Here is a 26,186-nt window from a genome sequence, read left to right on the forward strand (position 1 = left end):
GAATTTGGGCGATTAGGTAGAGATGGAGATTCTGGGACGGAAGAAGGCGGGTGCCTTATCGAGTCATCCGGCCTTGTCTTGCCTGTCGCATGGGGTTTGAGGTGGTACTTTTTTCTTTGTCTCCCTGTTGTCGACTAGAATGGATGATTAGCCAACGTTAGGCAGTTGCATTTAGTATTGCCAGTCACCGGCATCTCTCTAAATCCGTGCTTATTGGAAGACAACAATGCTAAAGTCCGACCAAACACACGCGGGCGATGGCATAATAAGGCTTCCCTGGGGCCGCGCATCGAATCAGGAATCGTCACTCGCCGTCTCTCAGTGCGTAGCTCTGACTTGCCTTGTAGCTTGCCCGTTCGGACTAGGTCGAAGGACCCTGGCAACCTGACCGTGCTAGGTTGGCTATTGCCGTTGCTAGTGGGGTACTGTGATGTCGCCTGCTGATCTTGCGGCCTGGTGAGATAAGGCCTGCTGTTGTGAGTTGGTGTTCGAGCAATCAGGTAGTAAGAGGTGTATAATTTTGCAGATAATTACGTCGGTATATAGAAGTAATGCTACGTAATGGGACGGAATAGAAAAATAATTTCAACGAGTTGGGATTTTTAGTTACGTGTTGCAAATGTTCTCTCACAGAGTTTGGCCGGACCTTGGACGGTGACGGGCAAGGCATCCGCCACATTTGACCAGCCACAAGTGTTTCCGCCACACTAAACATCACGAGAACGCGTCTTGGAGCAATCGGGGGCATTTACACGTAGCGCTTCCAAGGCATTGTAGATTTGATTAAAAAACCGCAGTCTTTCTTACTACTAGCACTTCCAGACAATACTTGGGGATGGATCGTTTACCACGAAAGCCGACAGCCAATTCTCCTGCCGATGAAGGCGAAATCCCAGGATCCAGTGAGCTGTTGCTGTCGGACCAAGAGAAGCGTGTCCTAGCGCTTTACGATCAACTGCAGCAACTGCAACTCGAGATTGCGCTCATAAATGCGCACAATAGTTATGTTCCGGGTGAGTATATGACCTATCCTGGTTGCCCACTCACTAGATGCTAATAACGCTTATTCAGGCCAAGAGGAACCACAGTCCCTGGAGGCAGCACAGGAGGCCTTGCTCCAAACGAGAGCGAGATACGTTTTGCGGAATGAGGTGGCAGAGAGCGTGTTGTCCGTGAAGCCTGTCCTGCAAGCTGTCCACGCGGGTAGCAGGGCATCTCCTATTGAACGGTACATATATGGCAACGTTTCTGGCCCAGCAGGCAGTCTCTCTACACACTTGACTAACGATATGTGTCAGTGATCTGCTCCCCGTCGTGCAAGAAAGGGATGCGGCCTCGACAACTCTGGCGCAGCAATCCACAGAGCTTCGCGCCACCCTGGACGACATCACCGAGACGGAAGCCAATGTGCTACGACTGAGCCGCGAGAACGCGGGTCTGGCGTCGCAGGTGCTCGAGCTCGCCGCCGAGGAGAAGCGCCTGCGAGACGAGGCCCTCGTCTCGGACCCGGCGTACCGCGATGAGATTGCCCGGCTGGAGGGGGAGGTTCGGACTAGCCACCGGCGCTGGCGGGTCATGAAGGGCACAGCAAGCGCCATCGTGGCTGGGAGTGGAGTCGACTGGGCTCAGGATGAAGGTCTGAGGAAACTGGTGCTGGATGAGGACGAGGACGGTGTGTAAAAGTACCGGCAGGAAGAGTGGGCGAGTCGTAAAAGACCTGTTCGAGTTGTTATTATACCCCTACGTACTTGGCCTGGCAGCCAGTGAACGATCAGTGATGTGGTCGATCAATCAATACAGGACTCAGCAAAACTGATGCCGATTGGACATTTCTTCTACACGGATTCACCCATGGGTTGCTGTTTTGACAATGTCAGTTAAAGGGAAACCCAGTTTCCTATCAAATATCCAGATGCTTGTATGGCTCGTGTAGGCAGTATACTGCACCGACCTGGGAGCGGCCCGGAAAGCATCCCGCGATCTTGGTTCGATTTGGTTGAGACTCAACCTGTCTTCATGAAAGTTACGCTACCTACCAGGTCTACCCCGACACGCTTGTGACAAGTAGCTTGTCGATACTAACAAAGCGACATCGCAGTGTTGAATACCCATGTGGTAGAAGACTTTGCGGGTATCGCAGAGCTCCGTGGAGTGCATACGCAAGTAGGGACCTTCCAGATGGCGGGGGGATTGTGGATTTGGCGCGCGAGATCTGGGTTAAAGAAGGGGGACGGGCATATGCATGTGCTGTTCGCGATCACCACAGGCTGGGCTGGACTCTCTGCTGGCTGGGATTAGAAAAACAAGCCGAGCGGGCCAATCTGAGAGAAGCTGTGCCTGAATGGAAGAGGACTAGCGCGGTTGCGGTCAAGGTCGCATTCTGGCTTGTCTGGGGTCCATGTCGCCCTTCGTTTCAAGTCCATTTGATTGTTTGGTTTGGGTTGGGAGAACAAGAAAAACCCTGGACTGTCGGTCATCGAGGTCGGGCTGGGAAAAAGCAGATCAGAGCACCTCGGTCCCAAGCCTAAACGGACGAGGATGGAAATATTGACAATACTGAGAGGCAATAGCTTCGGCAGCGGGATGGGGGAATCGATATTCCACGTGATGTCAAAGTTACAACAGAGTGAAATCAGCCGCCCGTCACCTTTCCAAGGCAGAAGAAGATGACATGGCGCATTGGCATGGTTGGGTTGCTTATTGTCCCTATTCCTATCCTGTCTCCGACTGTTCCCAGGTGATTGATTTGTTCCTATTATGGGCGATTATGCTTTGCCGAGTGGACTGGCCGCTGGGCCTTTCCCGGCCTGGGCTTGGAGTAGGCGTCGCGGTGGAGGACCGTCGACTTAGCGACAGTGCGGATTGGTGCGACGCACGCATGGGAGCCCGCGAAGAAACCTGGCAGATCCTGTACAGTGTACACCTTTGGTGGCCCGGTACATTGCTCTCGACGCTGATTTCGCCTCTGCATTGGGGCTAGCGAGACATCCAATGCCTGACATTGCCTGTTACTTTGGGCGTCGTTGGTTGCTAGCGCTGGAATACCTTCCCAGTGCTCCAAGGCAATAAGACATGACATCGCGTCGCTCCTCATGTTCCGCATAAAGCAGCATCAGGATCAGTCTGGCCCTACCTGGCAAGCTGGGTGCTGGTGCTTGGAGTCGCCAAGTGTAGTCGGATTAGCCATTCTCCCATTCACCGCGTCTGAAGCACCAGCATTGGGTGGCGCAACTCCCGAAAAGATGGGATCCGCGGTACCCACCCAGAACAGGTGAGGTTATCATGTATATGGCACGCTCAGCGCGAGCCTTGCTTTGATAGTCCTTATGCAATTGTAGTTGCAGTGGCCAGAATAGCACTCTACTATCTAGTACAGCAAAGGCTGCCTGACTTGCTGCAGAGTGAGTATGGCTGGTTGCACTTGCTCTTGATATGTACGACATGTTGACCGGGCGGCCAGATTAATCAATATCAGAGGTGCAGTGCGGTCCGGCCTGTGGAAGGGAGGCTCGCTGCAGAGACTCGGTGTCACGAGGTTACGCATTGGAAAAGATCAAACTCCTCACTTACGGGGAGGAGATATCAGGGTAAATATCTGCGTGTGCCGCCGTAACGTAAAGGCTCATGTAGTGCAAACCAAATAACTACACTTTAGGATCCTCTCCATGTAGGTTTTATAAGTCGTTCGTAACATGATGCTATGATGTAAGTAACAGGCAGACATACGACTATGAGTGCACCAGCTCGGGGGATGCATTGTTGAGCAAGGCATTGCATGAGAGCAATGATGGTGCCATGCTCAATTGTCGTTGCAAGCAACATTGAAAATTCGCGACTGTTAGTGAAAAGGCAATGGTGATAGGACATGGGAGAATCGCTTCTGCCCATCGTATCATCCAAAGAATGATCAGAGTCCGAAGCAGGATTGAAACCAAAGCGTTGATAGGTCAGAATAAAAGAGTGTTGAGAGAGGCGGGGCCCATGGCATGTTGGAGAGGAAAATTGTGTCAGCTTTGTTTGGAGGAGAGAAAGGGGAAGTAGGATGGGAAGGGAGAAAGAAGAGAGAGGCGGTTGCTAGGTTGACCAAGCAAAGGCGACTCCAAGAAAGCTGTGTCGTCCGTGGTCCAAGGTGCAGCAAGCAAAGGCAAGAGAAGAGAGGGAAAAGTCCGCTGCAGGCAAATTGGGGGACCGTCGAAACTCCCAGCGAAATGGTGTGCCACGGAAATCAGCTGCTGCGCGACAAAAGCACCCAGCTTCAAAAAGCATCGCACCCACTTTGTTCGTCATGGAACAGGAGATAGGGTGATAGGCCGATGTACCACGCACGCTAACAAGGGACCGCGAGGTACATGGGCAGCTACCGGGCTGCGAGCTTCCCTCAGCCGTAGGTGTGCGACAAACCGATGGCTCTGGGAGGGTGCAGGTAAAGGCGTAGGCAAAGTCAGTGGGTGCAGGCGACACGCTGATTGAAGGAAACGTGGGCATGGGAGGGTTTATCATCGATAATGGATGGGGGTAGGCCTCGGAGAGTGATGTGTGTCAATTGAACGAGCCGGCCGGATGGCTTGGAAGGGGACCTCGCCAACGACGCCCAGATGAGACCAGCAGCACCCATGGATCGCGTCCCAAGTACACAGTACTGTAGCTGGAGCCGTGGTGGACGCGCTACAAAGCCGCGCAGTTGCAGTACATCGCTTGCGGGTGAGTGACATGAGCAGGGGAGAGAGGCAGCAGCAGCAGCCAATTTTGATTGATAAACATGCACCCAACTGGCATCTGCATCACTCACTTATTCACTGTGTACTACCAAGTCGGTTAAAGGATAATGGAAACAGAAATGTATAAAAAGAAAAGGAAAAGGAAAAGGCAGGCCTCAAAACCATCAAAGCCTTCTCCAGACAGACATACGTCAAATTGATATGATAGCCTGCCTCCCATTTAGGTGGTACCTTAACGCACATACATACACACATGCATAAAGCAGCGCGCGAAATGGATTCACGCTTTGCGGCCTGCAGTGGACAGGCAGCAGGCAGGAGGCAGACAGGCTAGCACAAGTTCAGCCAGACACGAGACACCACAAAACAATCAGGAAGGGGGGACAGGAACATGGAAGGAAAGAAGGAAAAAACAGACAGAGAGAGAATCCACACCGAGCAGCGAGATCCTTTGCAAGTGTGCCAGGCATGCCAGGCTCCCAGGTTCCGTTCCCAGAATTATGCCCAGTCGTGCCAGTCTCAGTGAACCAGAACAGCCGTCGCCCTAAGCAATGGCCGGGCAGGCTGGACAGGGAGTGGTGCAGGTTACAGTCGTGTGTGTACAAAGGAGCCAATGGATGGGGCAGGTGCATAGACGATGAGTGTACGTGAGTGGTGAAGTGTGTGAGGGCGTGTGAGGGTACAGTCCAGCACAGTAGCAGTAGCAGCAGCAGTAGGGTAGTGTGTAGTAGGTAGTAGTGTATTCCCATTGAATGTTGTGTGTGTGATGTCTGTCTGGGTCCATGTCTGGTTTTTGGTTTCCCCCTCAGAAGCCGGGCCCCCTCCCTCTTTTCCCCCTCTTGTCCTGCGCCTGCGCGCACACACACACACACACACACACACACACCAGACACTTTGCAGTCAAGTCCAAGTTCAAGCCTGGCTGGTCTGGTCTCCCCCTCTGCCCGCGCAATCACCCAGCCAGTCCCAGCCCATAGTAAAAAAGGCTGTCTACCACTTTCCCCCCCATACAAATTCCCCCTTCTTCTCTCACCCATTCTCTCATACAAAATCTCCCACCCAAAATCGTGTCTTCACCTACAACTGCTTGCCAACACACTCAAGGCGAGCATACCACTATCCAGTGAGTACATCCCATTCTGTGCAATTCCCTCCCAACCACAAGTCACTTTCGACTATCCGCCGCATACCCAAGTTATTCATTCTCAAATCCCCTCTGGCTTTGTCACAATCGCCATTGGCCGGGTTTTTGGACTGCTGGCCGTTGTGCATCCGTCGCCAAACGCGCAAGGTGCTTCTTTAAGCTTTTTCCAAAGCTTTGCCATCACCTTGCGTGCACAACTGGCTGGCATTCGTCTCCTGGGCCAGCAACCACAACGCATCGCATCATCACCATCATATCCAAGTGTTATCAATCACTAACAGCGATTTTGCATCATAGCTTCAACCACCACCACACACACATCTGTGGAACCGCACAGAACCTTCAAGGTATGCAATATACCCTACACGATCCGATTCCAAGCTTCAATTCCCAATTGTCCCGCGTGGGGATGCGCAATTGCACTTGCGCTCGGAGTGCATCACACAACCACACCCACGTCCATGCTACGCGTTATCGCATAAACTGCCCCGCGACGCGACATTGCTGGCGCCGTCGCTTTCCCCCTGCCCATCCCCATGGGCCACCCGAGTCCTCAACGCAACACGCCCAGAACACATCTGTTCCCAACCCATGAGAATGACATGACTGACAACGATTCAAGATGCCCAAGGAAGCCACCACCAAGCGCGGTAAGACCGGCAAGGTCGAGAAGAGAAAGAGCAAGAAGGGTAAGTTAAAACTCCTCCTTTTGGCACTTCGAGAAGATTATATTGAGCACGTTGCTGACTTGCCTCTTATCAGACCCCAACGCACCCAAGCGTGGTCTGTCAGCCTACATGTTCTTCGCGAACGAGCAGCGCGAGAACGTCCGTGAGGAGAACCCTGGTATCTCGTTCGGTAAGCAACACCTGCTATGGACTGTCCCCGATCCCCCCTTGACTAACACCATCCCCCCTCTACAGGTCAAGTGGGCAAGATTCTTGGTGAGCGCTGGAAGGCTCTCAACGATAAGCAGCGTGGTCCCTACGAGGCCAAGGCTGCTACCGACAAGAAGCGTTACGAGGACGAGAAGCAAGCTTACCAAGTAGGTCTCTCGACATGAGAATAATAACTCCAAAGACGTTCGTCTGATAGAGATTAGGCCGGCGATGACGACGACGAGGAGTAAACTTCTTGATGTCTGCTTTTTCTCGTTTTCTACGCTTCCGCCCACGAGAGCCTAACTTTATGAGAGATGACTTCACGCTTGGTCGTCTTTTGCAAGTGAACTTGGGCCCCAGGTGGATGGCCTATGTTTTCTTTTTTGATTGTAATATGGATCTCGGAATGAATGGTGTTGTCACACAGGGAAGGCCCTCGAATCGGTTGATTTTCCCATTTCATAGTCAACAGAGCTGTTAGTTGACTACACTTCGCGATGAGCCAAGGGGCGATCAAGTTGCGTAAACGTTCTCAGATACCATAGTCATCGAAATCAAATGTACAATATTCCCACTCGCCAGTATGTACCCTTCTGTGAAACCCTTCGAATGTGCTCACCAGTCTGTTCACTCTTTCACAAGTAGTCGGTTCGTCACCGGTAACATTAAGAGCTATGCAGCCATTCATACTTGGATGACTATTTTAGCGAGTAGGTAGTACTTCTTGTGTTGTGAAAACGCCGAAACGTCGTTCCTGTCATTGACAATAGCAAAGCAATCAATGTGCAAGTATGTTAGTACGTAAAGAAGGCAGGTTTGAGAATGGCTCTACGATAGTCTCCATAGATTTCTCAGCTGAACACAAGGGGTCCGTGTAACCAGGTTCTGCATTCCTTCCATCTACATACACACATAAGCTCATCGCCACGGCCCACCCCTAGGGCTGACTCGCTCTGGGGCGCGGTGTGGTGTGTAGTGGTGGTGTGCAGGGTGAAGAGCCTCGACATGATTGGGCGCGAAAGGTTCGTTCGAAGACATGGAAACACGCGAGATGGTTGCCTCAGTCCCCCAGGATCCCAAGGATCTGACCAGCTTTCCCTCGATTGCTTTTAGCTGCCTTGCTGCCTCCGGCCGGCGTGTTGGCAACCTGGATGACTCCGGCCCGATGATGTATTTTCCAGCAATCACCGTCTCTTCTCCTAGCACGGTTTCGGGTCCGTTCTGGTTGACGACATCCCCGTAGAATGCGGCTACAAAGTTTCCACCAAACCGGCCTCTTTCATGTCTGCCAAACATTGTCACTACTATATGCGACGACTTGGCCCGATCAGCCTAGCATGCTAAGGCTACGAGCATATTCAAGCTCGATACAAGTCTCGGCGATGTTGGATTGGTGATGGCCTCGCCGCCTGTCTGGTCCTCGAAATACTGTCAGCAATCACAAAACGCACGCTTGGATGGGGTACAGCAGCCAGAGTCGGAGCGCCAGGCCCTTGATGGGGCCGGTGGTCGGAAGTACCCTGCCATGCATGAATGTACTTCTCGACAGCCTTCAACATTAAATCTTGGTCTTGGGTGCTCGCAGCCCCTGCTGGTGTTGCTTATCTCGAGCTGCAGTTTACCGAAACGGATTGCACAAGCCTTCGCTCGGCACTACCCAGTGGATTCATTCCTCGAGAAAAAGGAGCTCCCCCCGATACCGATGGGACCAACTGTTTGCTTGGTCTGCCGAGAACCAAATGTTTTCAACGCTGGCAATCATTTAATCAATTCCATCAATTGACTTCTTCTTGGCTGTTTGCTTCTCTCTTGAAATCAGGGAATGAATGCCCGTATCAACGATCGGGGCCACGTAGCCCCAGCCGTGGCGAGCCCTCGAGGCGAAGCTGGCTCCGAGGGACAGAATGTTTTGAAGGCTCGATGCTGTGAGTCGCCGATGTGATATTGCGATATGCCACAGAGTCGGCCGGGACTGGTCCAAACCCCCTCTCTCCGCAGGCGGCTTATGCAGGGTTGCTCGCTTCGGAGTAGCGAAATCTACCTACACATGACACAAATTGCAACCGGCTCGACCAATCCCCGTTGCATTTACTTTACGATAGTGGGCGAGGGAATTCGTGGCAACCGCTTACTGAACATTTGCGACATGCTGTTGAACTCTGCTACCCACGTATTGCCGTCTCCGGCAGCAGCAGCTCAAGTCAATGGCATTCAAGGCCGGGTGCAGTCGAGGTCGGCTGGTAGAGAGAGCCCTTTGCTCACGGTTGCTTGTTATGCCGCCAGTCATTCTCCTCACGTCCTGTGGATATCTTGGCCCAAAGTGCAAGTCGGGGTAATCATCGACTTTGGTGTTTTCGTCGTTGTGCGCCTATGGGTTTCCCTCTTTTTCCTTGCCGTGACGAGTTGTTCCATACAATGACGCTTTCGCCCAACACAACCCAACACCTGGTGCTTCTCGTACGATAGATGTCTTTCCACGTCTTTCCCGTTGACGCTCGGGACCTAGCAGCATAGAACTGCCATTGGATACGGGGGTGGTTCATTCTGGGGACGCCCCATCGCTCCTCATCTCATCTCATCCATCTATATCTAAGACAGTGGCCTTTTCCTATGCACATTCGCGCGCGTATCATTGACACCGGCTTGCGACTTCCCCACACGGCCACTTGGCCGGCCTCGTGCGGAGCAGACAGCCTGCCGCTGCTTACCTGCCGAAATTAAAGCCTTTTTCCTCTCTCCCTCTCTCTATTTTACTTTCCTGACTCGCAATCTCCCGTGCGTGTAGGTCTCAGGCTGTGATCCCCTCTTTCTTTCCTTTGTTTTCCATACTAGCTTTTGATTTCCTGTTTGCGGCACACGCAAACACATCCCCGAGACTTGCCACCCCGGGTTCAAGACTCAGAAGATATGCATACAATCACTACCACGACCAAGCGCCATGGGACTCTTTTAACTGCACTCCTCCTTCTCGCCCTCAGCCCCCTGCCGGAGCGCCGACCGCTCATGACCTGACAGCCATGGACATCATCACGCGGGAGGTTGGCCCCAACTTGCTCAATGGATGCTGCGTCGAAGCCGAGCGGGCCCGGCGCGTGGCGATGGCCCTCGAGGGGCTTTGCGTCCGCCTACACGAGAACTTCCACCAGCACATGAGGGGCCTGATCCAACAGATCCAGCAGTGCGGCCAGATGCTGCGGACCATAGCGGACCTGTCTCAGCTCCATATCGCCCGTATCCCGGTGGTCACCGACTACCTCAACGAACTGCTCCCCTGCTTCTCCCGGAGTTTGCGGGATATTACGGGCTACATCGAGGACACCTCGCTCGACAAGGAGCACCGATGGCGCAAGATGTACCACGTCCTGGGCGCAGAGCTCCCGGGCACGACGCTACCCGCCCGCTTCGCCATGTACTACTCATTCCTCATTATGCTGAAGCACCTCCTCACCAAGTACAGATCCTTCCTATGACCGCCCCTGATGTACCCCTTGCTTACTTCAGGATAGGTCTCCGGAGTTTGACCTCAACGGTCTCGAGTTTCTCCGTCACCGGGTCTACCAGCTTCGCGAAGCTAGGGGTATTCGTGAGTGTAGATGTCGACGCAAGATTGACCGTCTAGCTAACCTCTGAGCCCAGCACCTCCGAGTCCAATCCACCATGACCAACTCATTCGCCAACAAAAGGCGATGCTATTTTGGGAACAAGAGACGGTACGTGCCCCGGAATCTTTTTTTCCCGAATTGCCACTGATGCGTATCAGGACGCACACTGGGCCGAGGATATCTTCACTCGGCCGCTCCCTTGTCGTACAGAATTCAAGAGAACCAGTCGGTAAGCACCACCATTCGTCAACAATGCATCGGGCATGCTCATATTCTCTAGCTTCTTCTCACGAGCTTACGGCCCCTTTCACCGTTTGGGTTCTCTCGACATGACGGCCGAGGTCAAGACGCTCGCTAAAAGGTATGCAAGAATGCTGACGGCGGATTACTCCCCCAATGGCATACACTTTCTACCGTTGGCTACAACTGACGTCTTGATCTTCCTTAGAACCTTCGACGATGACAACGTCTCCGTCACTTTCTTCCTCCAAGGGTTGGAGGAGACCCCGTTCCTTATGGTCCGACAGATCCATAGTGGCGAGCCTTGGGCCTCTATAAAAGGTGCCCATGAGCTGTGCATCAAACGCGACTTCGACTCCAGACTGACGTTGAATCGATGGAGCTCGTCAGAGGGTCGGAGCAAGCCGTGGGCACAGCTCACGTTTATTACCTGGGAAGGTGAGCATCCCCCAACCATGTGGTTGGAGCCCCGGTTGGGGACTACCGGCTTATCACAGCCAGCATCTTACCCCGTCTTAGAAGTTGTCCTGTTCTACTGTACGTTCGTGTGCCTGAAGGTGCGCAGTCCGATGTTCACCAAAATGCGCTCGGAAGAGTACGAGATCCGCAAAGAAAAAACTCTGTTTCAAGCGTAAGCCTCCACATGTCTGGTATATCTAGGATCAGCACGATGTGCTAATGCACATTAGGCAAATCTTCGACGATGGATTCTACCACAGTCTCAGGGTCTACGAAGACATAGTGACCCATCGGCGGCGCCTTCACGCTTCTGTCCAGGATGGGGAACTGAAAAACTGTCCCGTTTGGACCGCATTCCGTACGTACAAGGCATCTCAATAGCCAAACTATGTCCACATGATCACTAACAGATGCTCTCAGTGCCTGTGAAAATGGGGCCCCTGAAGAGCTGGTTGCTACTGAAACGACCTCACGTGATCGCGATCCGGGATATCAGCCCATATATCTTTTGCCAAAATTATCATCCCAATACCACAGACCCGCGCCAGAGCAAATTCCAGCAGCTCGAACTGGAATTCACACACGCACAAGGTAAGATCCACGATGACGAGAGCGCCCTTGGTAGTGAGTGGAACTATGTTGACCATCGACTTTGAGAAAAAAGGGGCCAAACGTTTCAAAGAGTTGTTCGAAGAACCAGCCACACCTTCGATAACGTCGGTAGCGTCATCCGACCACGACACTGCTCCATCTGGTGACTCTTGAGCCTACCGGGTCTCGTGATATCCGTGATCACTTCCTCCATTTCCAGCACGGAGTTCGGGAGTCATTGAGACCCCTCACCCCCGTTCCATCATCGATTCTTCCGACCGGTTTCCTCGCTATATCCAAGGCGAATACGCATGACTATGTCCAACACCATCACCTCTACCTACCCACCCACCTCCTTTTGATTTTACCTAGACAGCGCTTTCTTACGACTGACGACCATGACGACCCCTTTTATGCCACGGGAACACGATTTTGCATGACACGCTGTACGAACTTACGTTTATCTTTACGACGAGGAAGACTGCATGATACCCCAGGGGGAGAGGAAAAAAAGCATGCTGATTATGTATGGGAATTCTGGCGACGGGCTGTACTACCAAACGGAAACACGGAACGTTGGCAGGATCTGCATGATAGATGTGATGTGATGATGGATGGACAGCCTTTTCCCCATTTTGGCTCCATGTTTGTTCCCATTCATGAACCCTTCTTGAGTCTTCTCTGCCATAAACTATGCAAATGTTTCTTCTCCTATGAGCAAGTATTAAGTTATCATAAGTGCGATGCTTTAAAGCTAAGTAATCACGAGGCACACGACTCCAGTTTGAGGAAGTGTCACGAAGTCCCTCTGTTCTGCGTTGTCTAATCTGCCGTTACAGGGCGTAGCTCTTTGTGCCTCGACTCGTATGCCTGCGTGTGCGAGACCTAAGATTCGGTCATGTTGGGGTGCGGCGGACCTGCTGCGGCTAGTTTGGGCTACTGGGCTAGCTTTTCCCACGCCTCGTACTTTCCATTCTCTTTTGCTCTTCGGTTCAATGAAGGTATGATCCCAACAGAAACGAAACCTTATAAATGTGACTCTTTAAATCTGCATACGCAACCAAGTGGCCGTTATACCCAATGGCCTGACTCGTACCTTCCATGACGCCAGTTTTCCGGGGAGAAGATAGGCAGGAGGCTTCTGCTATGCCGTCACATCCATCACAACTTTGCCATCTCCGCCCCTTTTCAGACTTGCCTTACACGACTACTACAACTTGATCTGGAGGTTCTGTATACGATCACCGCCTTGAGCCCACCCCGGTCTGTCTGTGGAAAACATCTTGGTCACTGCCACCTCTGTGAGGAATACTGGTATCGTACATTGAGAGATAACAGGGATTTGACCCGAGAGGCAGGGCCTTCGAAAGGTCTGTATACTATGATGGGCTATTGCTAAGGTAATTGGCATAATGACTAATCACTACAGGGTAATGTTTCTAAGCAATCCGGTACCATTAGCAATGATCATACAAGCACACTAATTTGTTATAGATAAACAATGAGTACTAAATAGCAACACTCCGGTACTTCGTGCCCAGTGGTAGTCTTTAAATCTCAACGAGGGGTATAACTAGGACTAGTAACCCCCCCGTAAGACTGGCACCCTTTCCTCCTCACCCCCGGGGCGCGGGTCTTTCCCCCCTCCCTCCCCGATTCGAGCCCCGTGGTGACTTATAATCGGTGATGGCTAGATAGGCCCCTGCTTTCAAGAATCAGGTACCTCGTTTCCCAGGCAATAAACTCAGTGTGATCCGCTTCTCCAGCCCTCCACGTACTAGAATTACAAATTCCACGAGGGAAAAATGTGTTTTGTGTTTCTCACACACCTCTCGACCAAACTCCAAGCTTTTTGACCACCTTTCATATACCCCATCATCAACTAATTTCGGAGCACTCCCCATGGCTGATATCCATTCTCCTAGCAGGGAGAAGCGTAAGAAGCCTGGAAAACCACAGGCTTCAGAGACAAGCGATTCAGACAATGATCGCCCCACACCCAAACGAGCTCGGATAAGTGATGGACCTCACCAAGATTCTGTGCCAGGCCCTGCCGAGCGCAATAAGTATGACCCTGACCATGTCCGAGTTCCCAAGCCGAGAGGAAAGGTTCGAGAGGATTTGGAGGCAGGTTCCGCCCAGCAACAGAAGAACGAGAGACGATGCGTGAACTGTTGGCGCTTCGGCCGGAGTCACAACGGCTTCCATCCCTTTCGGCAGTGTACCAAGAACGACCGTAAGAAGAAAGACCCATAGACCCCAAGCATTACGCACATCTCCAATTGCTAACAGCACACTCAGGTCTGTCGTGCGTTTTCTGCAAAGCCCTCCATGTCCCGTATAAAGCTGCACCACAAGACAACGTCTTGAAAGCGCTGGAGAAGGAAATGGACGAGAAGAGAGCCGAGATGATCAACCAGAATTGCGTCAAGGAAGACAACTGGGACTATTGGTACAGCAAGACGGACCCTGTGAGTCACGCCAGCCCCGGTACAAATCCAAATTGAATATGTTCCGTTGCTAATTCCCCTCTCAGTTCGTTGTCGCTTAGTTGGCGGCGGCCGAGAAGGCATACGCGCGAGCCCTTGTCGTCGTTGGGTCCAATCCGAGATGGAAGGACAAGAAAGATCAGGATAAGAAGGCCAAAGAGGTTCCGAAGTGAACCAGCCGAACAGAAGGGCCTCACCTCATCCATGGACTGGGATGATTTCGTCGGCGCCCTCGGCTTGAAGGGCTCCAAGGAGGCCAAGACGGCCTTTGAGTTGACCTGGTGCAAGAGTCCGCAACATTGGCGGTGGACAGGGCTCTTTTGACAACAGCAGCTGCCATTTAATAATAATATCTGCACATTGAAGATACCTGGACACAACAGGCGGTAGATTGAATGGAAACGGAATGAAACGCGGCTCGTGATCTCTTAAGACAAATTCAGGTGGGAAATATCCCACACCATTGCAAAATGACATGAGTAGACAAGATCGGGAAAGCACGAAATACGGTTTGCTTTGGATTCTCTGGGCGTTGAGAACATCTCTCGTCCCCCCTCTACCCACGTCGATCGGGGCTGTCTATCAGGTCTCACTCCCCTTGGATATCGGAGAAATCCCAACCTTGAACTGAATTCATCATGCTCCAGTGTGGTTTGGATTCGACCCTGTAAAGGAAGTTTTGTTGTTCCCTCAGCTGAAGCGCCACTGCGGCGTAATGCTGAGCGACATTGAATTTTCCAACCTCGTTTTCCAGAGCTACAACTCGTTGTTTGCAGCACCAAAAAGTAATGTGGCATTTCAAATAACTCTTTTGCTTCAGCACGCTGGTCGTCTTGGTCAGCGTGATTCACATTTTTTCTCTACGTTCCAACAACAGGCCCTGGCTTGATACTATCTAGCTCGACTTTGTGTACGACACCACTGCTATACGACATTGTGTAGGAGGTCCTGAATGAGCCGCAGTCTTTTCCTCTCACTTCGATTCGACGCTATCTCAGTTGTTTAGGAAGCCATATATTGCGTAGTGGTACATAATATTACAGTAGCGGTACTTAAGAGGGAGGTGGGTAGGATTGCCTGCAAGTGCGGCATTAAATAGACGTCTTGCCTATAGGATACTTGATGTGTGGCGCGAAATGGCGTGCTGGCGGCGCGTTGGCATCAGGCTCCTCGTTGCGAAAGGCATTGTACAAGGAGGCCGTTTCCTCTATTAACGAGTCCATTCCGAACCGCTTCATGACGGTTTCCAGCGCCTCGTCACCCCCGTCAATGAAAGCCGCAGCGGCAAGGGCTTCGATGGTGGTAGCCATGTACTTTGGTGTCGAAGTATATTCGGTTATTTGGTCCATGGCTGGGAAGCAACTAGGCAGACCGATCCTTTTGAAGAGAGCGCATAGTTCTTTGTCGCTCAAGGCGGTTGTATTTATGGAGTTCCTAGGAGAGAGTCAGCGGCGATGCGAGGACATAAAATAGATGCTGGGAGATTACCATAGCAGTCCGGTACCCTTCTCGGGTCCCAGCTCCATCAACTTGCCGGTCAAATAAGTTCGCATCAGGCTGTCGCCGTAGATGGCGATGCGCTTATTTCCCGGCAGTAAGTAGGGGCTGCCGCGAATCTTAAACTGCCTATAATCCTCAGGTTTCCAAGCATGGAGGTTGAGTGCCTCGGCAAGGAGAACTTTGGACTTAAAAGTGTAGCCGAGTATGCGCTAAGTGGGAGTTTCGTCAGTCACAAAACACAGCAATGGGGACGGGTTGAATTGTCATCTTACCTCACACCGTGCCACGCCAGGCCCAAATCCGTGGTGGACGGGCTGTGTCAAAGCACAGATAAGGGGCGAGGATGGGGCGAAGAAGGCATAGCGGCCGAGTGGGTTTGGGCTGATGCGAACAACCTGGCTCAGCGCCGGTGTCTTGAGTGCTGGAGCGACCGGTGCTGGCGGCGTCGGTGCTCTTGGTGCTCGACGTGCCACGAGTCGTCTTAAAAATGCCGGCACCCAAGTTTTTGTTTTGGTTGCTGCCTGTGCTGCCTCTTCCTCTTCCTTCAACGTCTGTGCCAGTAACCGCCTTCGTCGTCTTCTAGCTCTTTTTAACAATGCCGATGATGTAGTCGGCGCCCAAGCCTCTGCTTCCGTTGCTTCCGGTGACGCCTTCTCCGGTGATGCCTTTTCCGGCGACACCTTCTCCGGTTGCGTCTTCTTCTCCGGCGACACCTTCTCCGTTGGCGTCTTCTTCTCCGGTGGCGTCTTCTCCTCCGGTGACGCCTTCTCCTGCGACGCCTTCTCCTGCGACGCCTTCTCCTGCGACGCCTTCTCCTGCGACGCCTTCTCCTGCGACGCCTTCTGCGACGCCTTCTGCGACGCCTTCTGCGACGCCTTCTGCGACGCCTTTACTGCTTTCGCATCCTTCTTGGCAGCAGCAGAAGCAGCTGCTGCAGCCTCAGTCATTGCGCGAAACTCATCACGCTTCGACGTCTTTCCCTCCTCTTTTTCTAACTTTGCCTGAACCGAGAGCAACTTTGCACGTGCTGCTGCCTGCTTCTTCGGTAGTTTGGCAGCTGCGAGTGTGCGCTCAGCTGCTGCTAAATTCTTTTGCAAGGTCAACAGCTTGGACGCTCTCTGTTTACCCACTGTCACTTGCAAGTTAGAAGATCCAGAGAACTTTGGTGTGACATGACTTACTTATGCGTGGAGTCGGAACATCAACAGCAAAATTGATAACGAAAAGGAGGTTGGCTGCATAGCTGGAGCTTATATCCGTCAAACGCCACTAAGTTGGTGAGAAAAAAAACACATATGATGGCGCCACTTTCTGCCGAGAATGCCACACCCGAGCCACATTTAGTGGGGTCCCATTACCCACACACCACAAGTCAGCACCTCCAAAATATTTCATTGGACCCGACCCAGCGCATGCCCATCAACAGGCTCCACGACGCTGTTTCCGGCGGCCCGGGCGGAAACGCAGGTGGGCAAACCGGCGCCGGTGCTACTTGACGGACCCGATCATTCAATCTCGATCCACCGTCCCGACTTCCATGTAAATAATCTATCGTATAGGTCATTGTAATGTCTCATCTCCAACTGCAGTCCCATCCCCATCACGGCACTGTTGCTAAAAGCTCTTCCCCGAAGAGCTCTGCGATAATGTGACGATCTCTGCCCACGTTGGAATATCTAATTGTCTTGTGTATGGTGGTTTCTCGAGGACACTGTGCAACATTTGGTGGTCGGCTTCGGCTCTGCCGTGTATCAAAAGCCATCTGGCCAGTGTGGATTTGACAAAAAGCCCGAACGACAATTGGGAGATCTCACTACCATATGCCGGCGTTATAGTTCGATGAATAATTAAAGTTCGCTTAAACTGCTCAGGGATACACACTCCATCTGAAGTGTAAGATAGAGTTGTGAGAGCTCTAAGTGTATTGACAAGAGATTTTCCGGTCAGGAAATTATCCCACATGCTGCTTGCAGTATTTATCTCATCGATAATCGTCCCCGTCCCCGCCGATATTGGAGGGTTGCTGAATGAGAGAGGTGTAAGCATGGGTAGTCTTCTTATCTGGGGAGAAGTAGTGCAGCCCAGCTCTACGCATTTACCAGCTCTGAAGTCTGGCCAAGCCCTTGGGTAATCCAGCCTGACAGCTCCAAGGGAACAACGAAGTCTGGGACTCAGCTTGGTAAGTTTGGACTGCGTCGATACTTGCAGTTTTCCCTATCGTATAGTACGCGAAAACGTGACCCCATGTCGGCTGCACAACGAAACCAATATCAACCCATGCAATGGCTATATGTCCCTCGCCTACGCCGTATTACAACTTCACTGTCGTAGCCAGCGGCACTTCTTCACTATCATTAACCCATCATATTTGCACAGCTTATGCACCTATTCTTCTGCCCAAAATCGTTGGAGGATACGGAGGGTAAATTCCGTGAATTGGACCGTCTACGATATAGTTTGTGGCAGGATCAAAATCCCATTGCCCAACAGTGATACACGGCGTCTGATAGAGGTAGTTGGAGTATGCTTAACACATACTCTTGTTACACCTTTCACGAAGTCTGCAGCACCGGTGTTACTTTATGGGACTCGACGTACGAGCAGTAGAGAAACCCACTATTATATAGCTTTCCTTTCGCCAATGGAACACATGGAACGTCTCAACGCTCGGTTACACCTCGGTTGGGCACCATGACTGGACCCGATGTGCAACGCTGGACAAGATTCTATGGTTCATATGCGCCAATCCTTGTTCAACCGATGGTTTGCACTACGGCGCGTTGCATCATGTTGCAGGGTTGAATCTTGAAAACCCTTGGATGGGATGGATTAGAACATGATCCCACAAGGACACCACGTTATGCGGCGTGACCCGTTTAATGATGCAGTTGTGAGGAGTATATGGGATTTGGAGACGAGATCGTCTTGCAGCAAGGACTAAACTATTCGCTTTGAACGTGGCATACTCATGGCGACGTATTGCTACCACACTGTCGTGGAACATGCACGTTGATCGTGTTGTTTATTATCATTCTTCAAACGTGGCTAGACCAAGCAAGACGTAGGGAACTTGGCGAAAGCATCTCTGCGTTTTCCATCAACTTGATGGGCTGCATCACCAGAGGTTGGTCTGGGCTGGATCTTTATATATATGCCCATATCCTCTCTCTGTCTTCCAGGAAACTCGAGCAAAGAATCATCCATCAGCCCTTAGCCACCAGCAATCACTCTACCCATCAATCTCTGTTCTTCACTACACTTACCTTTCAACACTTGATTCCATCATGTCGACGGAGAATGCCCAACCCACCACGGACTCCCAGCCCCCCACCAGCCAAGGACAACCCGAGCTTAGCCTACAGACCACACCAAATGGTAAGAAACTTCTTTCGCTTGATGGTGGCGGCGTCAGAGGCTACTCCAGCGTCTTGATCCTCCAGGCCATCATGGAAGAAGTCAAGAAGATCGAGACCAACGGCCAGGACGACGGCAAGGAGCGCAAGCCTTGCGACTATTTCGATCTGTGCGGCGGGACCAGTACTGGCGGTCTAGCCGCCTTGATGCTGTTCCGCCTCGAGATGGCACCTTCTGCCGTCAAGACAGCCTACGAAGATCTAGCCCCCCCAGATCTTCGGCGAGCGCAAGAAGGTCAACCCTGTCCTAAAAGGGTTAGTGTCTGTGGTTAATAACAGTTTGATGAGGTGGGGATGCAAGGACGTAACTAAATATATCTACGGCTTCATCTTCGGGTACATGTACGAAGCCGATGGACTGGAAAAGGCCATCAATGACCTGGTCAAGAAGCACGCCGTGAATGCCCAGGACCTTGAGAAGGGAGGCAATGCCCCGCTATTGCAGTCTGACGAGAAGAAGCCCAAGATGTGAGGTTTTTCTTTCAAATTTAAATACTGCCCCTTTCCTTATTCTCTGTCTAACAATATGCTAATCTCTATCGCGCCTGGGTAGGTTTATGTGCGCGACTCTTGAGGATCACGACAATAAGGTCCTGCTCAAGTCTTACCACGTACCCTATGACGAGAAGGCCCCACGTGAGGGCATCAAGCACGACTTTTGGGATGTGAGTAACTTATCGGTCTCAACCTAGGTGGTGACACAGATCACTCCCCTGCTAAACTTGATGTGTCACGTTGCTGACTAGCTGCTTCTTTTCCAAAGTCTATCACGATCCTACAGGCAGCCCGCGCCACCTCGGCCGCCCCTCTCTATCTTCCAAAGGCCGAGTACAAGGCGCACGCGCTCACGGACGGCGGCCTCCTGAACAACAACCCCATCGACCAGGTCTGGGACGCGCGCTTCGACCTCGTGGAGCCTCGACAGCCGGCGCCGGACGTGTCCGTGGTCATCAGCCTGGGCACGACGAGGGAGGACGAGAAGGTCAAGCTAGCGGCCGACCACCTGATGTTACAGTTATACTCCAGAACCTTCGGCAAGGTGCTCGAAGACATGGTAGAGATCGGCCGGAACGTGATCGACGGGATCGCGACCGCCAGCCAAGCGGGGGGCGAATTCATCGATTCCCTGTACAAGGTCCTCAACTTCACCACCAACACCGAGGCGCGCCACCTGGACTTCCGCCGCCGCCTGTATTTCGAGCAGGGCCATGGCCGCCAGGCGGGGACGCCGCAAACCCGCTACTACCGCTTCGATGCGGACGTGCCGAAACCAATCGCCCTCGACGACCTTGCGGGCATGCGCAAGTCGCTGGTGACAGAGACCGAGACATACCTGGCAAACGAGAAGACCCAGGGGAAGATCGCGGAGTGCGCCAGGCTCCTTGCGAAGACTTAAGCTGCTCCACTGGACGTTTGTGCTGGGCCTAGGGCGTGGTTTGGAAATCTTGGCGCGAGCAAGCAGGTGGTACCGGTAAATTGATGAGACATTCTGGGGAACCCTACTGATAGCACGAGTAGTCGACGGGGTTTGTGTTCAAGTTTATTTGGTCTTACATATTCATATCGCAGAGGTTGTATCAAACAACTGTGACTACCTTTGGGAATAACGTATTCCATGGCCTACATTTGGCCCTACGATAGTGATAAGACTTAGCAAAATACAAAACCGAGACATCAAGGCGCTGGTCGTCTAATATGAACGTTTTGTTCCTAACTGATCGTGTACCTACCGATGGACTAGGCCGCTACATGTTAATCTATCCTTCCCCTTTGGCGCTAATATAGTCGACTTGAGGCCAAAGAGTGCTGGTTGCCGTGGCGGTCTTGTGCCCGTAGCAGAGTACAAATGGTATGCTTAAATTGCTCCGAAATAGAGTGGCTCGAGCCAGAGCCAGCGCCGTGCCCATCCTGGCATGCACGTGGGCAAGTACCTCGAGACAAGTCCTGGTGGTTTCTGGGTGCCGCAGTGGCTACTGCCTTCCTCTTTTCGGACTCTCAGCATGGAAATTGCTCTAAGATGTGGAAAGTCCACTAGGCTATAGGCAGATTACATCTATGTAACACTACCACATATTCGATGTGTGCAGAATTACCGCCAGTTCCTGATAATAGGGGTCAAGTACCCCTTCCACAAGCCCATCCTTGATCCAGGCACTATCCCAGCCAGGGCGCCAGAGGCTCTTGCAATACTCCCAATATTCCGGGTAAAACCCGGAGTACTCCCAGTCTAGAATTGCGACCACCGTTGAACCCCGGACCAGAATATTGCGAGGTGCAAAGTCATTATGGGTCATGACGATATCATGGCCATGCATGGTGGTTCGCTGCATCTGGCAGAGAAGAAGCGTGAATGCCTCCTCGTCTTCGCGATCTTTAGACCATGCCTGGCACAAACCCTCATTGAACTTCTCCTCGGTTCGGTACGGTCCGTATGACCAGGGGCTCGCACAGAAGAACTGATCGTCGCATGCCGAGCCGTCCACGGCGCCGATGAAGGACCCTTTGATGCTTCGAAGCTCGTCGAAATAAGTTCGAGTTGCTTCATCACGGATCCTTTCGCCTCTTTGTCCAGTGTCGCCCACGCATGGTCCAGTCGGGTTCCCGCCACATATTCCATGACGATACACCAAAAGCCTATTCGCTGGTCCTCATACACGTTATAGACTTCGGGGACCGGGATGCTGGTATGCTGTCGTACAAATTTCATCGTGTTGCCTTGTGCTTCTCGGGTACATGCCCCGGTCTTGACGACGGTCTTGCCGTCTTTGAGAAGCCAGACGCCAGTAAAAGGCTCCATAAGCACGGCCTCGTTCATCTCTTCTTTGGTAACGATGCCACCCATTTTGGCTCAACCCGACGGGGACTGGGTCTTTGTCGAAACGTTGGCTTCGAAAAGCTAACAACATAAAATATCAAATGCTTAGAAAGGGGCACAGATATCGACAGCCACTGAGGCGGCTAGTTTTCAACTAAAGTATCCTGTTTGATAGGAGTTCTAATAGCCACTCGGTGCAAATTTCCAAGAAGAGAGCCAACTGAGTTTAGGTACTATATATAGGTAAATGCATGTAGTAAAGGCGGGTCACTTTAGGCGCCCATGAACCAACAAAGATTCCCCCGCATTCCATTGGCTCCTCCCTCCTCTTGTTTTCCTTTCATCTCTCGGGTTTCAACCGACCCTTGCTATTAACAACCTCAGTGTTATCGACGACCTCGCGACCGTCTTTGCTTGTCGTGAGTATCATGACGGTCTGATTGCGATACGGCCTGTACGCGGTGGTGTCGGCCGCGGACCGGACCTGCAGGCCTGCCTTGCGGGTTGCCGGGTCGACGATGGGTGCCTCGCCGTTCAAGACTCACAAGCGTAGCCTTTGCGTCCAGGCGCGGAAGCGACAAACCATCTCGCCGGACTCGGCGTTGCTCTGCAGCGACAGGAGCAGGGGGGCGAGAAGGAGGCGGGGCTGGCTCCCCGGGCTGCGGCACTGCGTCACAGCGTTCGGCGTCCGCTCGTTGGATGCTTGGACGGAAGGTTGAGGCGTGTTGTAGAGCGAGATATACTGGTCGAATGACGCACCCGTCCTCCAGTTAGAATATCGCGTTGCAGGAAGCTCTGACAATGGCCGGTCCAGCCTTCATCGGCACCAGCGCTACGTGGATGGCCATGGCCCATTGGAGGGCGAGTATCGTCACGAGCATGTCGCGTATCCGATCCAATCGGGTCTGAGCATATCGGGGAACTCGGGGTGCTATGTTAGGATGGACGAAGCGGAATTTGCAATGGCTTTACGACTGGCGCCGAGGACATACAGGGGTTGTATGAATGTGGTCAGACAACCGTGGCGGTACCGGGACGGACCAGGCCGCTGCATGGGCGATTGAAGACATAAAATTTTCATATGCAGATGATCGCCGTCGTGCCGCCCGAGTTGGCTCTTGAAAGTTCTCTGATTGCCTTGGCGCTGGCGTGGACTTGCGGTGGATGTGAACAACTCACGCTCGGTCCTCTGATGTATGCTCGGACTTCCACCCAACATTATGGATGTGATTAGCCATTATGATGTTGCGGTGTAACGTCAAGAGAAACGGGATCGCTATCTGTTTAAGAATACCAAGACGTGGCTCACCAAGCATCCCCCTCCAACGAGAATATGTAGGCCTTGCGTTTATATGATATATATATTTTGACCCTCCGCCCCCTCCCCCTTCTCCCTTTCTCTTCTCCCCCTCCCTAAAAACCCCCACTGTCTCTGAATTAAGTTTTTTCAGTCTAAGTTCTCGCCCGTCTATCGGTAAGTTCGCCCGTGGCAAACCCATGTTCGCATGCCGCAGGGCTGATAGACGGGAAACAAAGCGGCAAGGAGGTGTGGCCTTAACGCCTGCGTTATCTATAATTGATTGCGGCGAAGGCCGAATGAGACTATGCAGCTTTTACAGAGTTTTCCATGAAACAGAAAATGCATTGTCAGCCTCTGGCCCTCAACAAATATCTCTAACCAAGGGTTGCTACGCGTGTGATGCATCTATATATAGCCAAAGGCTATATTGAACCCCCCTTTCGAAACGTTCAACCCATGTCAACTAGCATACCTAAAATACTCGCTGTTGTCATTTACTACTGCTTCTAACGATGAGCAAATCATTCATCATGGACGAAATTGACAAGCTAGACCAAATGGATGACCTGGACGAAATGGACGAAATGCCCGCTGACCACCTGCGAACCACAACCACAGAGACAGAATCCTTGACCCGCAGTGTTAGTCAGATACGATTCTCAAGGCACTCGATGTTCAGAAATCTAATATGTTAGAAGGACGAGATAGCCGTTGGCCACCTGCATACCTTGGTCGAGGAAATAGAGTCCTTGGCCGGCGATGTCAACCAGCTATCATTGGCAAGGCACTCATTGTCGAGTACAGCAACAAGGCAGAAGGGCGAGGTGGATATTGACCCCTTACGAATTGTGGCCAAGGAGATGGATTCCTTGACCGACAACATCAATCAGCTCTTGGTGTCAGAACATCCATCGCTCAATCATGCTGCGACATACTACACCAAAGCCGAGGGTAAACGCATGCGACCTATGATTGTTTTTCTCATGTCGATTGCAACAGCACTATGCCCCAAGGCTCCTTGGACCTATGATCTGACTGAGAAGCAAATCAATTCCTCCATCGCACCAATCGACGTTATTAAAGACGGAAACCCTTCGACATCTTTGATAAGCAACTTTTCTTCTCCGCCAGACTCAGCAGAACCTGGACCCGGTGTTCTACCATCCCAACGACGGGTTGCTGAGATTACCGAGCTAATCCACACGGCCTCGCTCCTCCACGACGACGTTATTGACCATTCAATCTCACGGCGAGGATCTCCTTCCGGAAATATCGAATTCGGCAATAAAGTGGCTGTTTTAGCCGGCGACTTTCTATTGGGCCGGGCTTCAGTAGCGTTGGTCCGGATACGGAACGCCGAGGTCGCCGAGTTGTTTGCTACCGTGCTGGCAAACTTGGTGGAGGGCGAGTTCATGCAAATGAAGAACACAATCGACGACGAGCAGGTCCCACAATGGTCCGAAGCTGCCTTTTCCTATTATATTGAAAAAACCTATTTGAAGACGGCCAGTTTGATATCCAAATCTTGCCGAGCAGCTGCGTTGCTTAGTCGTGCCAGCGCGACAATAGTGTCGGCTGCGTATGCCTACGGCAAATACTTGGGTCTGGCATTTCAGCTTGTTGATGATCTGCTGGATTATACGAGAAGTAATGAAGAGCTGGGTAAGCCTGCTGGGGCCGACTTGGAGCTAGGTCTGGCGACTGCGCCACTGCTCTTCGCATGGGAAACTCACCCGGAGCTGGGTGCTTTGATAGGGAGGAAGTTCGCGCACGAGGGAGATGTTGCAAGGGTGAGTTGGTCGACGAGGAACAAGTCTTTCTTGCGTGCCGAATCTGACAATTATCTCTAGGCGCGGGAAGTAGTCGGGCAGAGTGACGGAGTTGAGAAGACTCGTGCCCTCGCCAAAGAATATTGCGAGCGCGCCATTGCAGCTCTGGATACTTTCCCCAAAAGTGATGCTAAGGACGGATTGGTAAAGATGGCTATGATGACACTGCACCGTAAGAAGTGATGTATATCAGATGTTGGGTGGTCAGACGAGGATGATGCATGGGCATTCAGGTGATATGCGGAGTCGGATCGGGGGCCGAAGATGCTGCTGGGGTTTAATCGAACTCGATCTTACTTGGCCAAGGATCTAGAACCTTTTTTATTGGAGGTTGACGAGAGCCAAGAGCGTTGCTTGTCGTGAGGTGATGGTTGGTGGAACTAGCCGTTATTGCAAGAGCAGCATTCGGCATGCAGCTCGCATTTGCCCATGTCAGGGAGACGGGGCGTTTCGTCTTGCTCAATCTCCCCAATCTCCCTAACCTTACGGGGCACCTTCCTCCCCCAGCAAAATGAAGAATTGACGAGTCTTCAAGCGACAGCCCTACCCTTCATTGATGACTTCACAATTATCTCATCGCAGCTGAAAAGAACTAAGCAAATGCATACAAGTACGCCTTACTACGGTGGGTCGTCGCATCGTCGACGGGTCTTCTAGAAGAGGTCCGATGTTCGTTTTCTCAGCTGGCACGGACAACCAATCAGTACCACGTGCCTGCCGAACGAATCGAATGCTACTGTGATCTAGCGTCGCAACGAGTCAGCACTGACCGGCAGGTGGTCCACTGCCCTACAAGGACATCCATCACAGTGAAGATCGCAATGAAGACCTAACGCTCGAAGAGGGTTGCAATCCGATGCGGCCCGTATCGACACATGGCGATTTCGGCGTGGGACACGCATCTTGGTCGACTAAATCGGAGATTCTGCTTCCGCACCCTTGGGTCATCCTATTTCAATTATGGGGAGGGACGCATCTGGGGGCCAAGAGGGGAGAAGAGGGGGTCTTCTTTTCTTTTTGCGCAATCAAGTTTTACGACATGCCCCGTTGACGTCGAAGTCGAAGTGACGGGGAAATGGAGTGCCGGGTCACGCGGCAGATAAAAGACGTTTAGCCACTCTATGCATGGGCCCGATCCCTGAAGTCGTTCAAATAACGGCCTTTAGCCGCTGTTCTCAGCTTTCTGGGTTGGTCGCTGATCTCCT

At 52.1% G+C, this 26,186-nt stretch overlaps 9 protein-coding genes across 9 annotated transcripts; 6 read left to right on the forward strand and 3 right to left on the reverse strand.

Moving 5' to 3' along the window:
• Positions 1–835: 835 nt before the first annotated feature.
• On the forward strand, positions 836–1,680 carry PG998_013199 (uncharacterized protein; the record flags this gene model as incomplete). Its single annotated transcript, XM_066880015.1, has 3 exons — positions 836–1,013; positions 1,072–1,228; positions 1,299–1,680. 3 exons carry the CDS (start codon positions 836–838, stop codon positions 1,678–1,680), a joined length of 717 nt encoding a protein of 238 aa, XP_066724154.1.
• Positions 1,681–6,484: 4,804 nt separating this feature from the next.
• PG998_013200 (uncharacterized protein) lies at positions 6,485–7,010 on the forward strand (the record flags this gene model as incomplete). The annotated part of the gene is made up of 3 exons (XM_066880016.1): positions 6,485–6,551; positions 6,625–6,720; positions 6,786–7,010. The coding sequence occupies 3 exons, from the start codon at positions 6,485–6,487 to the stop codon at positions 6,923–6,925; spliced, it is 303 nt and encodes a 100-aa protein (XP_066724155.1). The 3' UTR covers positions 6,926–7,010.
• Positions 7,011–9,760: 2,750 nt separating this feature from the next.
• Positions 9,761–11,700, forward strand: PG998_013201 (uncharacterized protein; the record flags this gene model as incomplete). The annotated part of the gene is made up of 8 exons (XM_066880017.1): positions 9,761–10,194; positions 10,250–10,326; positions 10,380–10,453; positions 10,504–10,574; positions 10,626–10,706; positions 10,794–11,216; positions 11,275–11,402; positions 11,465–11,700. The coding sequence occupies 8 exons, from the start codon at positions 9,761–9,763 to the stop codon at positions 11,698–11,700; spliced, it is 1,524 nt and encodes a 507-aa protein (XP_066724156.1).
• A 1,837-nt stretch (positions 11,701–13,537) lies between these two features.
• PG998_013202 (uncharacterized protein) lies at positions 13,538–14,297 on the forward strand (the record flags this gene model as incomplete). Its single annotated transcript, XM_066880018.1, has 3 exons — positions 13,538–13,871; positions 13,937–14,106; positions 14,187–14,297. The coding sequence occupies 3 exons, from the start codon at positions 13,538–13,540 to the stop codon at positions 14,295–14,297; spliced, it is 615 nt and encodes a 204-aa protein (XP_066724157.1).
• A 918-nt stretch (positions 14,298–15,215) lies between these two features.
• PG998_013203 (uncharacterized protein) lies at positions 15,216–16,571 on the reverse strand (the record flags this gene model as incomplete). Its single annotated transcript, XM_066880019.1, has 3 exons — positions 15,216–15,558; positions 15,613–15,833; positions 15,897–16,571. The coding sequence occupies 3 exons, from the start codon at positions 16,569–16,571 to the stop codon at positions 15,216–15,218; spliced, it is 1,239 nt and encodes a 412-aa protein (XP_066724158.1).
• Positions 16,572–18,908: 2,337 nt separating this feature from the next.
• On the forward strand, positions 18,909–20,433 carry PG998_013204 (uncharacterized protein; the record flags this gene model as incomplete). Its single annotated transcript, XM_066880020.1, has 4 exons — positions 18,909–19,292; positions 19,405–19,505; positions 19,591–19,702; positions 19,801–20,433. The coding sequence occupies 4 exons, from the start codon at positions 18,909–18,911 to the stop codon at positions 20,431–20,433; spliced, it is 1,230 nt and encodes a 409-aa protein (XP_066724159.1).
• A 667-nt stretch (positions 20,434–21,100) lies between these two features.
• On the reverse strand, positions 21,101–21,879 carry PG998_013205 (uncharacterized protein; the record flags this gene model as incomplete). The annotated part of the gene is made up of 2 exons (XM_066880021.1): positions 21,101–21,671; positions 21,692–21,879. 2 exons carry the CDS (start codon positions 21,877–21,879, stop codon positions 21,101–21,103), a joined length of 759 nt encoding a protein of 252 aa, XP_066724160.1.
• Positions 21,880–22,192: 313 nt separating this feature from the next.
• PG998_013206 (uncharacterized protein) lies at positions 22,193–22,733 on the reverse strand (the record flags this gene model as incomplete). The annotated part of the gene is made up of 3 exons (XM_066880022.1): positions 22,193–22,378; positions 22,436–22,594; positions 22,653–22,733. The coding sequence occupies 3 exons, from the start codon at positions 22,731–22,733 to the stop codon at positions 22,193–22,195; spliced, it is 426 nt and encodes a 141-aa protein (XP_066724161.1).
• Positions 22,734–23,682: 949 nt separating this feature from the next.
• Positions 23,683–25,164, forward strand: PG998_013207 (hexaprenyl pyrophosphate synthetase; the record flags this gene model as incomplete). The annotated part of the gene is made up of 3 exons (XM_066880023.1): positions 23,683–23,793; positions 23,851–24,942; positions 25,003–25,164. The coding sequence occupies 3 exons, from the start codon at positions 23,683–23,685 to the stop codon at positions 25,162–25,164; spliced, it is 1,365 nt and encodes a 454-aa protein (XP_066724162.1).
• Between the last annotated feature and the right edge of the window lie 1,022 nt (positions 25,165–26,186).

This window comes from Apiospora kogelbergensis, assembly GCF_038363985.1.
Source record: "Apiospora kogelbergensis strain CBS 113332 chromosome Unknown utg000009l_segment0_segment0, whole genome shotgun sequence".
NCBI lineage: Eukaryota > Fungi > Ascomycota > Sordariomycetes > Amphisphaeriales > Apiosporaceae > Apiospora > Apiospora kogelbergensis.